Source organism: Cebus imitator, unplaced genomic scaffold (genome assembly GCF_001604975.1).
Source record: "Cebus imitator isolate Cc_AM_T3 unplaced genomic scaffold, Cebus_imitator-1.0 Scaffold228, whole genome shotgun sequence".
Taxonomy (NCBI): Eukaryota; Metazoa; Chordata; class Mammalia; order Primates; family Cebidae; genus Cebus; species Cebus imitator.
The window spans coordinates 1,798,551-1,812,127 of record NW_016107543.1 but is presented as its reverse complement, the minus strand read 5'-3'; the positions used below and the strand labels follow the sequence as shown (position 1 = coordinate 1,812,127).

Here is a 13,577-nt window from a genome sequence, read left to right as displayed (position 1 = left end):
AAAAAAAAAAAAAAAAAAAAAAAAAGACCCTTCCCCTGGTGTGCTGACAGGCAACCCCTGATAATGTCCTGGACTTCTGCAGACCCCTCAGTAATCTTTTTTTTGAGGCACAGTTTCTTTTTTTTTGAAGAGACGGGGTTTCACCATTTTGGCCAGGATGGTCTTGATCTCCTGACCTTGTGATCCACCCGTCTCAGCCTCCCAAAGTGCTGGGATTACAGGTGTGAGCCACTTCTCCCAGCCTAAGAGACAGTTTCATTCTGTTGCCTGTCTGAGTGCAGTGGCATGATTTTGGCCCACTGTAACCTCTGCTTCCCAGTTCAAGTGATTCTCATGTCTCAGCTTCCCAAGTACCTGGGATTACAGGTACCTGCCACCAGGCCCAGTTAATTTTTGTATTTTTAGTAGAATCAGGGTTTCGCCATGTTGGCCAGACTGGCCTCGAATTCCGGACCTCAAGTGATCTGCTTGCCTTGGCTTCCCAAAGTGCTGGGATTACAGGCATGAGCCACTGTTCCTGGCTGGTCTCAGCAGTCTTGTGTGTTTGTGTTCTCGGCATTTTCCAGTTGCAAATGAGTCTGGAAAAAAAGGAGAAGAAGAAAAAGAAGGAGAAGAAAAAGAAGCACAAGAAACACAAGCACAGAAGCTCGAGTAGCGAACGTTCCAGCAGCGAGGATGAGCACAGTGCGGGAAGGTGAGCATGTGGCGACCAGCCTCCCTCATCGTTGATTCACTTGCTCGTTCACTCATTCATGCCACAGACACGAACACCCGCCCTGTGCTGGGAGCTGCCAGGTGCTGAGGTTTTAGTGGCGAACACTCCAACAACATGGGCCCTGTGCCCACAGAGCTTGCCATCTAATGTTGGAGTTCCTTGGAGATGCTAAATATGAGTGGGTCTCTCGGCCATGCTGCTGGAGAGAGACCCCTAATGGTGCTGACTTTAGCCTGGTAGGTCTTAGGTAGGCCAGACATCCTGGGCGTGATTCTGTTTCATCACAGCTTAGGATTCCTCCAAGACTGAAGGTGGCTTTCTATAGGCTTTTGTTAATGTACTGATGGCCCATGTGGGCCCATTCTGCATGTCCTCCTGTGGGAGCAGTCAGCTCTGCTGCTGCTGAGTCACTATTCATCCCTGGAATAGCAGCATGAGGTGAGAGGAGAATGTGTTCAGGCGCTGGGGCTTAGAAGCGAGGCCCACAGTTTTTCACAGGAAAAATTTGACTGTGCTGATGCATCTTTCGGCATAGACAGCCCAAATAGAGAAACATACTACCAAGTAACAGCTGGGAGGTGGAAAGGTCACATTGGAAGCAAGAGGCATGGTTCAGCGTAAGATACTTAAATTGGACCTATATTTTCTTTTTCAATGAGTGTGTGTATTTTAATCTCTTAGATCTCAAAAGAAGATGGCAAATTCCTCCCCCATTTTGTCCAAAGTCCCTGGATATGGCTTACAGGTAGGGATGTGGGCTCCTTGAAAGTAGTGACTGGAACTGTGGAATGTGCCACTTGGACAACACGGATAGCAGGGAGGGGCAGTGAAGGCTGGGGCTCCTGGGAAACAGGCCCATTTCCTATCCCTGAGCATCTTCTTGTGGCTGACGATCCTCTGAGCAGAGAGACTAGACCACCAATGGGGCATTGAGACATTCTACCCATCCCTCTACAGATAATTTACATGAAATGCACACATTCTAAGTATATAGGTTGAAGAGGTAAATCTGCTGGTTTTTTTTTTTTTTAAAGTATCAGTGCCTCATTTTGCTCAGGCTGGTCTCGAACTCCTGAGCTAAAGCAATCTTCCCGAGCAGCTGGAACTACAGGCCCGAGGCACCTGGCTTGCCTTCTGCATTTCTGTTTTGTTTTGTTTTGTTTTGAGATGGAGTTTTGCTTTCGTTACCCACACTGGATTGCAATGGCACAATATCGGCTCAGTGCAACCTCTGCCTCCTGGCTTCAAGCAACTCTCCTGCCTCAGCCTCCTGAGTAGCTGGGATTACAGGCATGTGCCACCATGTCCAGCTAATTTTATATTTTTAGTAGAGACGGGGTTTCTCCATGTTGTTCAGGATGGTCTAGAACTCTTGACCTCAGGTGATCCACCTACCTTAGCCTCCCAAAGTGCTGGGATTACAGGGGTGAGCAACTGCACCTGGCTGTATTTCTGTGTTTTTAACCTTAGTTCCTGTCCTTCATGCTTCTGACTCTTGCTCTTCCTTAATCTATAGTGAAGAGCCAAACCAGGTATATTCTTATAATTATTATTTTTTTTTTTTGAGACAGGGTCTTGCTCTTATCTAGGTTGGAGTATAGTTGTGTGATCACAGCTCACTGCTGTCTCTACCTCCTAGGCTCAAGGGGTCCGCCTTTGTCATCTTCCTGGGTAGCTGGGAATACAGGCATGTGCCACCATACTCAGCTAATTTTAAAATATTTTGTAGACACAGGGTCTCACTAGTTGCTCTGGGTGGTGTCAAACCCCTGAGCTCAAGAAGTCCTCCTGCTTCCATCTCCCAGAGTGTTGGGATTAAAGGTGTGAGCAACTGCAACTGGCTGTCCATAGATTGTTTTAGGGGATGCTGCAGATAACGTTCCTAAGTTTGTACAGTTCTCTGTGATAATTCTGTGTGATGATGTTGGCTTGCCCAGTGAGCTCCTTATATAACATCTCCTGTTTCACTGCATTTTCTCCTGAATAGGTGGATTTTTCCATATGAATAACTTCTCTTTTCCTTAATGATGTAGGTCAGGAACTCTGACCGTAACCACAGACTTCAGGGTCTGACAGCTGAGACAAAGAAAGGGCATGGGATGAAGAACCGTTCCAGATCCAGAAGCTCCTCCCACTCACCCCCCAGACATGCCAGCAAGAAGAGCATCAGGGAAGCAGGGTTCCGGGACAGGAGGTCTCGATCCCCAGGCAGAAGGTCATGGTCCCCAAGGCCTGGCAAACCGTGAGTGTGGGATTCACTGGGGTATAACCCAAGACTGTGGGGGCCTGGTCCCAGCAGGCATTTGCTTTTGCTTTTGTTGGTATCCTTCCATCGACTTTCCCAGATGTCTTTGCTTTGGTATTTCCTTTACATCATTTTTTTTCCACTTCAATGTAAAGCTCAGGCCTCCAGAGCCACATATCTGTAGGTGTATACCATGCTTTGGGAGCTCTGGGGTGAGTCTGACATCAAACCCTATACCATTGTTTTTCTCACACTTGTGCCCTCTGCTTAGATTATATCTCTGAGACCATTAGCTTATCTTCCATTGTTTGAGGGATTCAATGTAAGCCCCTGGATTAAAAAGGATTTTTCCTCTCTGCGCTCTGTGTCTGTTACAGGTACAACTCTAAGGTGAACAGGAGAGAGACAGACCAAACTAGGAGCCCATCACCTAAAAAAGAGGTCTACCAAAGGCGACACGCTCCCGGATATACCAGGTGAGTCAGGAACCCAGTTGATTAACTTCACATTCTGTAGGCCTGAATCTAGAATGGGCTCAAACCAGGGCAAATGGATAATGGATCATTACCTCTTTGACCAACCAACTTTTATTTATCTTGCCAACTGTAAGGATCTGCATCCCCTACCCCAGGCCATGTGAAGCACATTGAAAGGACAAGATAAGGCTGGGCATGGTGGCTTACGCCTGTAATCCCAGCACTTTGGGAGGCCGAGGCAGATGGATCACCTGAGGTCAGGAGTTTGAGACCAGCCTGACCAACATGGTGAAACCCCATCTCTACTAAAAATACAAAATTAGTTGGAGATGGTGGCACATGCCTGTAATCCCATCTATTTGGGCAGCAGAGACAGGAGAATTGCTTGAACCCAGGAGGTGGGGGTTGCAATGAGCCACAATTGTGCCACTGCACTCCAGCCTGGGCAACAGGAGCGAAACTCTGTCTCAAAACAAAAGTTTTGTTTTATGCTGTGTCTTCTTTTTCTCTGTGTTCCCTTTTCCATTTGTTTTGGTCTCTGTCTTTCATGTTGGAGGCTTTCCTGAACTGTCTAGTGGCATTTCAGTGTCTCTTCACATTTAAGAGTGAGACATTGAAAAGCTCAATGCAGTATATGTATTGTCAGGGCTTGTTTATTGGTAGGTGGTTGGGTTCCAACTGGTTTTTAGCTGGGGGACACTCATTCATTAATATCTTTGATTAATATCTTCTTGTTAAAGAATCAATAAATTTCTCCAGAAAAAAACCCTCTGGTCGCTGGACTTAGGACTATAAATTTGGCTGCTGGTGTTTGGAGAGAGCGCACAGATCCCAGTAGGATCTGGGAGTCTCAGTATTGAGTATATGGACTTGTACTTCATTCCCTGTTTGCAGTCTGGTGGCCCTTCCAGCTTTCTCTGCTGTGCCTGGTGCCTTTGCATCTTCTGATCTCCTGTCTGGTTCAGTTTCCCCGCAGGGTAAACCACAGGCTCTCCTGTACATTTTTGGGAGAGTGATGCCACGTTATGCATGAGGACCCAGGGGTGACCTAGTTGCTCCCTATGCAGATTTTAAATGCGTCCTTTTGTTTTCAGCCCTATGCTTTGTCAGCATCCTCTGAAGTGCTCTGTGCCTGAAGTCCCTGAGCCTTTCCGGGATTTTGCATTGTGAACCCACTTGCTTCTCATCAGTTTAGGGCACTCTGGGTTCAGTTTCTTCTAATCCGTTGAAGTAGTCACCACTCCTTTGTCCACTTTCATCTTCCAACAGTTTGTTCACATCTCTCTCTTATTCATGATATCTCCTCTTGCATTCTCTCTGTTTATTTTTGAGACAGGGTCTCACTCTGTTGCCCAGGCTAGAGTGTGTAGCATGATCAGGGCTCACTGCAGCCTCAACTTCCCACCTCAGATGATTCTCCCACCTCAGCATCCTGAGTAGCTGGAACTACAGGTGTGCACCACCACACCAGGCTAATTTTTTTGTATTTTGTATAGAAATGGGGTTTTGTCGTGTTGCCCAGGCTGGTCTTGAACTCCTAGGCTCAAGCAATCTGCCTGTCTAGGCCTCTCACAGTATTAGGATTACAGATGTGAGCCACTGTACCTGGGTTTACGTTTTATTTAGTGGAGTTTTTTTTTTTTTTTTTTTTTTTTTTTTTTTTTTTGTTTTTTTTTTTTTTTTTTTTTTTTTTTTTTTTTTTTTTTTTTTTTTTTTTTTTTTTAGGAATTGCAGTCATTTCCCTGTAAACTACATAGCAGGTTTTAATATTTTAGTTTTGGTTCTCAAAATGGGCTCTTGTTCTCTTACTGGACTTCAGGAATTATTTTTCCTCTTAAAGGGGGACCTGCACATCACATCCATTTGGGTATCAGTGGATTTGGATGTCTGTCATTGTTAGACAGTGACTAATTGGTTCATCACCTCCTTTTCTTTTCCTTTTTTTTTTTTTTTTTTTTNGTCTAACTCTATTGCCTAGGCTGGAGTACAGTGGCATGATCTCGGCTCACTGCAACCTCTACCTCCTGGGTTCAAGTGATTCTCCTGTTTCAGCCTTCCAAGTAACTGGGATTACAGGTGCCTGCCACCACGCCCAGCTAATTTTTGTATTTTAGTAGAGACAGGGGTTTCACCATGTTGGCCAGGATGGTTTCGAACTCCTGAAGTCAAATGATCCACGCGCCTCAGCCTCCCAAAGTGCTGGGATTACAGATGTGAGCCACCATGCCCAGCCACCTCCTTTTTTTTTGCTCTATTTTCATTTGCAGTGAGTGTTAGGGAAGAACATCTACCTATTTATCATTTTCTTTCTTTTTCTTTTTTTTTTTGAGATGGAGTCTCGCTCTGTTTCCCAGGCGGGAGTGCAGTGGCACAATCTTGGCTCACTGCAACCTCAACCTCCCAGGTTCAAGCAATTCTCTTGCCCTAGCCTCCTGAGTAGCTGGGATTCCAGGTGCTAATTTTTACCACGCCTAGCTAATTTGTATATTTAGTAGAGACAGGGTTTCACCATGTTGGCCAGGCTGGTCCAGAACTCCTGACCTCAAATGATCTACCCACCTCAGCCTCCCAAAGTGCTGGGTGGGACTATAGGCGTGAGCCAGCATGCCTGGCCCTATTTATTATTTCTTATTTATTTATTTGTTTTTGAGATGAAGTCTTGCTCTGTCACCCAGGCTGTAGTGCAATGGCGTAATCTTGGCTCACTGCAACCTCTGCCTCCCAGGTTCTAGTGATTCTCCTGCCTCAGCCTCTTGAGTAGCTGGGATTATAGGCACCTACCACCACGCCTGGCTAATTTTTGTATTTTTAGTAGAGACAGGGTTTTACCATGTTGGTCAGGCTGGTCTTGAACCACTGACCTCAGGTGATCCACCCGCCTCGGCCTCTCAAAGTGCTGGGATTACAGGCATGTGCCACTGTGCAGACTTATTATTTTCTGAGGCTAAGTTATTCCTCAGCTTCTGGCTTCTAGCTTAGTCCTAAATAAGTGTATTTATGGGCTGTGTCATGAATTTCTAGTCTCCAATGGGTAGTTAGATGGTAGATGTTAACAGTTACATGGATAACCTAGTCCTCTGTTCTGTAACTTGTTGAGGAAACCATTGGGATATAATTACTACAGGTTTAGTTTCCCAGTGAGTTCCCAGCTTATTCATATTTCAGAATAATCACTCTAGATATTAATGAGTGAGATTATGGAATTCTTTACTAAAAGCTTTTGAAATTTGGAGGAAACCACCTGACCAGGACGTTAGAAGGGAACCCAGGCTGGCCTTACACTTAGAGCAGTGAACTAGAGAGTTTGGGGTCCTACCTGGCTTCTGTGCTTCTTGTCCTGCTTCTGTTTTTTTTTTTGCTGGGAGAGACCTGATCAGATGGTTTCTGTGCTCAACAGAAAACTCTCCGCAGAGGAATTAGAGCGAAAACGGCAAGAGATGATGGAAAATGCCAAATGGCGGGAGGAGGAGAGACTGAACATCCTCAAGAGGCACGCTAAGGATGAGGAACGGGAGCAGAGGCTGGAGAAGCTGGACTCCCGGGATGGGAAGTTCATCCAGTGAGTGTCTTTCCCTCCTGCCGGGAGCTTTCACGGGGATGGTCTTAAGATGACAGGCTGGCAGCTAGTTCACCAGTGTTTCTGTGTCTGCCCATGGAGCGCAGCCTTCAGACCACCGTTGCTACTTACTACTCCCTGTTTCTGACCACACGGTGGGGTGTTTTTCATTTGAGGGGAGGAGAAGTGAACTGGTATCTTCTAAATCATTGAAATTCCTTGACCTTCCTTTTAAATAAGAATTCATGGCCCAGGAAGCCTTTTTCCAATGAGGCTTTGATTTATTTTCCAAAAGAGATACATTTTCTCTTATGGACACTGGCTTAAAAACATTTGGTTCCAGGTGGATTCACTCGAAAGTTATCTACGGGGGCTTAAAAGAGGTTGTGTATCTTCAACTGCTCTGTGGCTAACAACCCATTTCTTCCAAAGCTGCCGGAATAGTTGACTGAAAATGTTTTTGACCTCCATCTGCCTGTCTTCTCTTCCTAGCCGCATGAAGCTGGAGAGTGCATCTACTTCCTCCCTGGAGGACCGGGTGAAGCGGAATATCTACTCTATTCAGAGAACTTCTGTAGCTCTGGAGAAGAACTTTATGAAAAGATGAAAACTGTCCCCTCTCTTACTGGTTTTCCTGCATTTTCCAGGGAAGCTACTGAGCCCTTAATTCTCTTTATAAGAGTTCAACTGACTTCTTTCACAGATGTCAAACCACCACTGTTCAAAGTGACCCTGTTCCATCAAGTCCTGAAACAGCTTACTTCCTTTGAGAGCCAGTGTGATGTGCTTTGTGGGACACTCAGTAACTTTGGGTTTTGACTGTTTTTAATGGGTGGGCACTGGACCATCTTGGTGGAAGTGCTTGTTCTGCTCTGGAAGGCTGTTCCCTGGGGTTGTGATGTTGATCATGCCGCTTCCCTCTTACCTGTGCCAACAGACCTATTCCACTGCCTCAGTGTAGACCAGGCCTTTCAGAAACCAGTATCATGTCACCCAGATAGATTGTGCTTACAGAGACAAATGAACATTTACTTGATTTAGTAGATAATGTGGCACAATGATGTCAGGTGAGGGAAAAGCCAAAGGAGTGACAGAATCTAGAAAATCAAACAATACAAAAAGCTCTGAATGAACTGTTAGCCATTTGATCTTTGGATGTAAAAGTGTAATGTGTATATGTACAAATGTATAATTTCTACATGCTTTTAAAAAAGGTTAGCTTTGTGAGAATACCCTGTTTGGTAAATGACTTTACTCTGTAATAGAAACACATTGGGCTGGGCACGGTGACTCACGCCTGTAATCCCAGCACTTTGGGAGGCCGACGAGGGCGGATCACAAGGTCAGGAAATCGAGACCATCCTGGCCAAATGGTGAAAACGCATCTTTACTAAAAATACAAAAATTAGCCGGGCATGGTGGCGTTCACCTGTAGTCCCAGCTACTTGGGAGGCTGAGGCAGGAGAATCATTTGAACCCCGGGGGGGCACAGGCTGCGGTAAGTGGAGATCGAGCCACTGCACTTCAGCCTGGCAATGAGCAAGACTCCCTCTCAAAAAAAAAAAAAAAAAAAAACGCATTGAACTTTGATGGCAAGTAATACAATAAGCATTTTTAAGCATTTTTCTCTCTGAGTCCGGCTGGTTTAGGAGGAGCCTGGGTTTATCAACAGGGTCTAGAGCATCTATCCTTTTCCACTGCTTGTAGTCTCCAATGTAGGCAGTGTAAAGGTATAGTAAAATGATTTTAGGAGTCAGGACCAAATTGCCAATATGCCCCATGGCTCCGAAAGGAAAATAAAATGGAAGGTTATTTCAAGGCTTCGTTTCGTATCGTGTAGTAATCTTAGTACAATGATAGATTTTCAGGAGGTTTGCTAGACTTTTTCAGTCAGGTACTAAAACAAACCCTCAAGGGGCCACTTGCCTGTCTTTACTTCTTTTCCCTTCTCTGTTCTTTCACCAGAAGCCCTCATTTGACCAGTGAACTACTAGGCCCTCTTGACCCCCACACTACCTGGGCAATTTCCTTGTTCTGCTCATTACTAATTCTGCTTAAAATGTATTTGGTTTTCCATTTTTGAGCACTTATGATGCCAGGCACTGTAATGCTCGAAACCCGATCTTTCCCTAGAGAACGTAACATAAGTTTTTATTCATTTAATCACCTCATCATGCTTCCCTATGCCGGGGTTATGTTTATTTTATTAATTGGTAATAAAGGCTACGTTTATTTTTGTAACTGTTTAAAGAGAGACCACCTGCGGAGTACCGTGTTTACGAATTCCCACACAGAAAGAACAATGTAGACCTGTGATTTGTGTCGAATATATGGAGATCCCTCATCCGAGAATTATGTAACAAAGCGTGGGGCAGTTTACTCAAAGATTTTACGAAAGGAGTCAGAGAGTAAGATGACTAGTGGGATAGGTGACTGAAGGTGCTGGCAGCCTCTGAGCTCTGACCCTTTGCCGGGAGACCTGGCAGCAGGTGGGTGGGCGCGGGGCCCATTCATAAAACCCAGGTTCTCGGCCTGTTCCTCTCATTGGTCCTGGGGGAAAGGGGGCGTGCCCCGCGGGTGGAGCGCGCCCGGAGCCCCGGGGAGTGGGCAGATCCACGCCTGGGTGGAGCGAGGGGGCGTTCCTTGGCTTTCCAGGCTGGACTTCCTCTCCCCCGGGGTGGGCATGGTACGACCCGCCCTCCTCGCATTCCCGCCCCTCCTTCCCTTCCGGAGCTGTGGCGCCGCCGCCATCTTGGCATTCGGGTTGAGAGAAAGAGCCAAATCCTGGCTTTGCGGGGCCCGGGTGGGGAGCCCCTCCCGCGGTTCACAGCGACGCCTGCCCAACCCTCCTCCCCTTCCCGCTCCGGCGCGGTTCGGAAGCCAGGCGGGTTCCTGTCAGGCCCGGGGAGGAGGGGCGGGCGGGGCGACCGCTGCCTCCCCGGGACGGGCCGAACCACGCGGGCGGGGAGGACGGGGCCTGGGGACCGCTGGGCGGTGTCACGCCCGGGGGCGGAGCGGGGTGCGGAGCGGGCCGCGGAGCGGGCCGGCCGGCTCCCCGGGGCGGGGCGGGGCGGGAGGGCGGGGCGTGGGGCGGACGGAACCACCGGGGCGGGGTGGGGAGGTAACGGGACGGGCGCGACCATGGCGCGGTGAGGGAGCGGGGGTGGGGATCGGTCCGGGGGAGGCCTGGGGCCGCTGGCTTGTGCGCTGTCTCCGTCGCCCCCCCCTTTTGCCGCCGCCGCCGCCGCCCCGGGCATGTCGTCCAACTGCACCAGCACCACGGCGGTGGCGGTGGCGCCGCTCAGCGCCAGCAAGACCAAGACCAAGAAGAAGCATTTCGTGTGCCAGAAAGTGAAGCTATTCCGGGCCAGCGAGCCGATTCTCAGCGTCCTGATGTGGGGGGTGAACCACACGGTAACCAGCTCCCGCGCGCCCCTCCAAGCGCAGCCCCGCGCGCTCCCACGCCCCCCGCAGCCCTGGGCCCTCGCTCCGCAGGCCGTGCTGGTGACGCCTGCCACCCCTCGCCAAGCCACTTGCACGCCCACCCCACCCTTGCACGCCTTTCGGCCCCGTGTGCGCTCCCCGCACGCCACGCGAGGCCTAAGTGTCTGTGGTCTGCCGTCGCCACGACCCCTTCCCTCCAGCCCCTGTGGCTTCTTGCGTGTGGCGAGCTCGCTTGGGGCAGCCCCAGGAGCGCAGAGGCAAGGCCTGGGTGCAGTGGAGTCGCTTTCACCCCTGCTCCTTCTCCTCCTCTCCCCTCATCCTATTTGTTGCATGTGTATTTCCCCTTGTACCTTATAGCCGGCTGCCAGCTCTCTGTCCAGTTGGCAGGGCAAGTGGCAGTGGCCTGCCCGAATAGTCCTCTCTTTCTGATCGTGTGGTTGGTGTGGCTTCTCAAATTTTCCCATCCTCCAGGCCTCCTTACCCTTGGATGTAGAACTCCACCCTGGGTTTCCTTTTTGCCTCTTGAACAAGATGTATCAACTGGAGAAGCATAGGCTTCCTTGAACTAGACGCTTCACCCGGGTGTCTCTGGGTTAGGGAGAAGAGAACGGTTATTAACCATTTGAGAGAATAGGATGCCTGATTATAAGGAGGGACTATTCATAGTAGAAATAATATGTCTTCCCATAGTTTTCGAAAGTGATCATTTCAAAGATTGTTGACTTAATCTGTTGTATGGCCTGAAGGTTGTGATGATGCATAGTGTTATGTTCCTAGATGTGAGAGATAGGTCCCCTGGGTCCTTAGAGTGACTAGAGATTGTTCAACAGCCTCTGCCAGGAAGTTAGATCCTGACAGTGTTTGAGCTGTAAGACTGTTTATGCGCTGTGTGTTTACGGTCTTTCTTTTTCCTCTTCCAGCCACTTGCCCCTTGCCTTCTGACCATTTGTTTATCTGTCCTCACACTAGGAATGAGCAGAGGAAGTAAAAGGACCTGAAACACCAATTTCACTAACTAGAATTTTGGAATGAGGAGGATCAAGCTTGGATTTCAATTCTTTAGTTTCCCTTGTGAGCACTTGAAATTGCTCCCAAGACCAAGCGATGACAAAGAGGGCCAGCAAGACTTTGCATTGCTTTGGCAGAGGAGCTGAAGGTGCCTTTGGGTGGAGATCAATGAACCGTAATCCGAGCTAGGGTTTTAGATCTTGACCTGTCATTTAGAAAAGTGCACGTGTAAATTGAGGTCTCTGGTTTCTTGGTCTTGGGCTGGTTACTGTTTTCATGGTCATCACTGGTGTTAGTGAGGGTCCTGCTGGGATAGGGAGTACCACTGGTTTAATGCCCAGACCTTTAGGAGCTGCTTCAGGCCGGCAGTCCAGCAGAGTTTGTTACTGGAGCTTCCTGCTGCCCCACGGGTCAGCTGACAACATTTCCAGGGAAACCAGGTCATCAGAATATGAACCCCATGTCCCTTTCTGGAAGTCAGTCCTTGATTTTGTTCTGCATCCTGCTCCTCACTGTAGCAGGCCTCTCTCCACCAGTTCTCTTTCTCACCGAAAGCAGCCTGTCTGTAGAGAACTGGTAGAGGCCTGAGAGTCAGGAGTATTACAGCCAGCAATGAGGAACCTTGGGTCCCTTATTTTACACATGAAGAGAAGGAGGCCTTTGGTGGAGGATTAGCTTGCCTGTGGTCACAGCAAGAGATGCAGCTCATTGTCTAGCACCATGGAGCTGTATCAGCCAATAGTGGTGTCTGAGTGGCTGGTCTTGTTTTCTTTGCCTCCTGTTGTTTGTCCTCTCTCTCAGCCAAGTCTCAGGATAGATGGGAAGTATAGTCCGGTGAGAGGTGAACGTATGCTCTGGATTATATGCCTGTGCATGTCAGGTCCTGGGAGTGTGTATGATGCATGGTGTTCCGATAGGCAGGCATGAGTCTGTCCAGATGTGGGTATAAAGCTTCTCAACAGCTGACGGATAGGTATCTGTGAGTCGTACTCTATTGGACAAAGTGGTCACCTTTTTTCTTGGCTAACTAAGTTGAAAGTTTGAGGGCTAGTTGGAAAGGCATTGACTTTAAGTAAGATCCATGCCTCTGGACATAATAAACAGGTACCTCATGGGAACTTCCCACCACTGCCCTGGGCAGGCGAAGCTTCAGAGGTGACTAGTCCTAAGTTTTATTGCTTCATCCTAGTCTGCAGTAAGGTCTAGTACTTCAGTGTCCCCATTTGGGAATTGGAGATGTCTGCCCAGAAGAAGAGTGTAATCTGCACTTGTCTAAGGGATCAGGACCACATTGCTCTTGGTGGACTGCTGCACTTTTTTCGGAGATTCCCATCCTTCAAAAAAAGCCTGCTTTCTAACATTTTTTCACCTGAGATTTCAATATCACCTTTTCTTTAGTTTCTCACCTGTTTAGGCATTTAGGTATGCTAGTCTATGGTTAATGGTGTATCACATAGGAAGGATGGATATGTCTTTATCTACAGCAAAAGTTAGTTACCCTTTCATGAGGTGATTGGTTTACTTCTAGGTGGAAAGAGAGGACTTTGAACTTGGTGTTGTCATAGGAGCTGCTATCATGGACAAGATCCCATGGATTTTGTGGAGGAAGAATGTGCAGAAAACAAGGAGAAAAATCAGAAGACTTTGCACCTGTCAGGGAAGAACTAGTGAAGAGAGAAAACCAGTGTTTTAGTGGATGAAATACAGTTCCAAGGGTTTGGAATTAGGGAAGAGATGGCCTCAGAGAGGAGCATGGATACCATGGGAGGTAGACCTGGCTTGATACTTGTTGGCCGTTTTAGGAAACAGGTACGTGTGGAGGCTTACCATGGGGATCAGAGGAGCAGGAGCAGTTGTTGGTAACCCTGTATTTAACCATTTGAGAAACTGCCAGACTGTTCTCTAAAGTGGCTGTACCATTTTCCCTGTCTACCACCATGTATGAGTTCCAGTATCTCTACATCCTTGTCAACACTTGTTACTGTCTTTTTTATTAAAGCCATTCTGTTGGGTGTGAAATGGTATCTCTTTGTGATTTTGATTTGCATTTCTGTGATAGCGAATGATGTTTAGCATCCTTTCATGTATTTATTGGCCATTTGTACATTTTCTTTTTTTTTTTTTTCTTGAGAC

The 13,577-nt window shown here is 47.8% G+C and overlaps 2 protein-coding genes across 3 annotated transcripts in view; both read left to right on the top strand.

Annotated features, from left to right (window-relative positions):
- Positions 1-8,224, top strand: part of CWC25 (CWC25 spliceosome associated protein homolog) — an 18,575-nt gene extending 10,351 nt beyond the window's left edge. The window contains exons 5-10 of the mRNA XM_017497230.1: positions 567-694; positions 1,397-1,460; positions 2,749-2,957; positions 3,338-3,436; positions 6,834-6,995; positions 7,485-8,224. Of these exons, the coding sequence (XP_017352719.1) occupies positions 567-694; positions 1,397-1,460; positions 2,749-2,957; positions 3,338-3,436; positions 6,834-6,995; positions 7,485-7,599 (777 nt within the window). The 3' untranslated portion in view covers positions 7,600-8,224. The remainder of the gene's footprint in view (positions 1-566; positions 695-1,396; positions 1,461-2,748; positions 2,958-3,337; positions 3,437-6,833; positions 6,996-7,484) is intronic.
- Positions 8,225-9,701: 1,477 nt separating this feature from the next.
- Positions 9,702-13,577, top strand: part of PIP4K2B (phosphatidylinositol-5-phosphate 4-kinase type 2 beta) — a 35,052-nt gene continuing 31,176 nt past the window's right edge. The window contains exons 1-2 of one of the 2 annotated variants that reach the window (XM_017497232.2): positions 10,270-10,406; positions 12,973-13,253. In XM_017497232.2, coding sequence (XP_017352721.1) covers positions 13,179-13,253 — 75 coding nt within the window. In that variant the 5' untranslated portion in view covers positions 10,270-10,406; positions 12,973-13,178. Of the gene's footprint in view, positions 10,407-12,972; positions 13,254-13,577 lie in introns of both variants that reach the window. The other variant, XM_017497231.1, reaches the window with a different exon arrangement.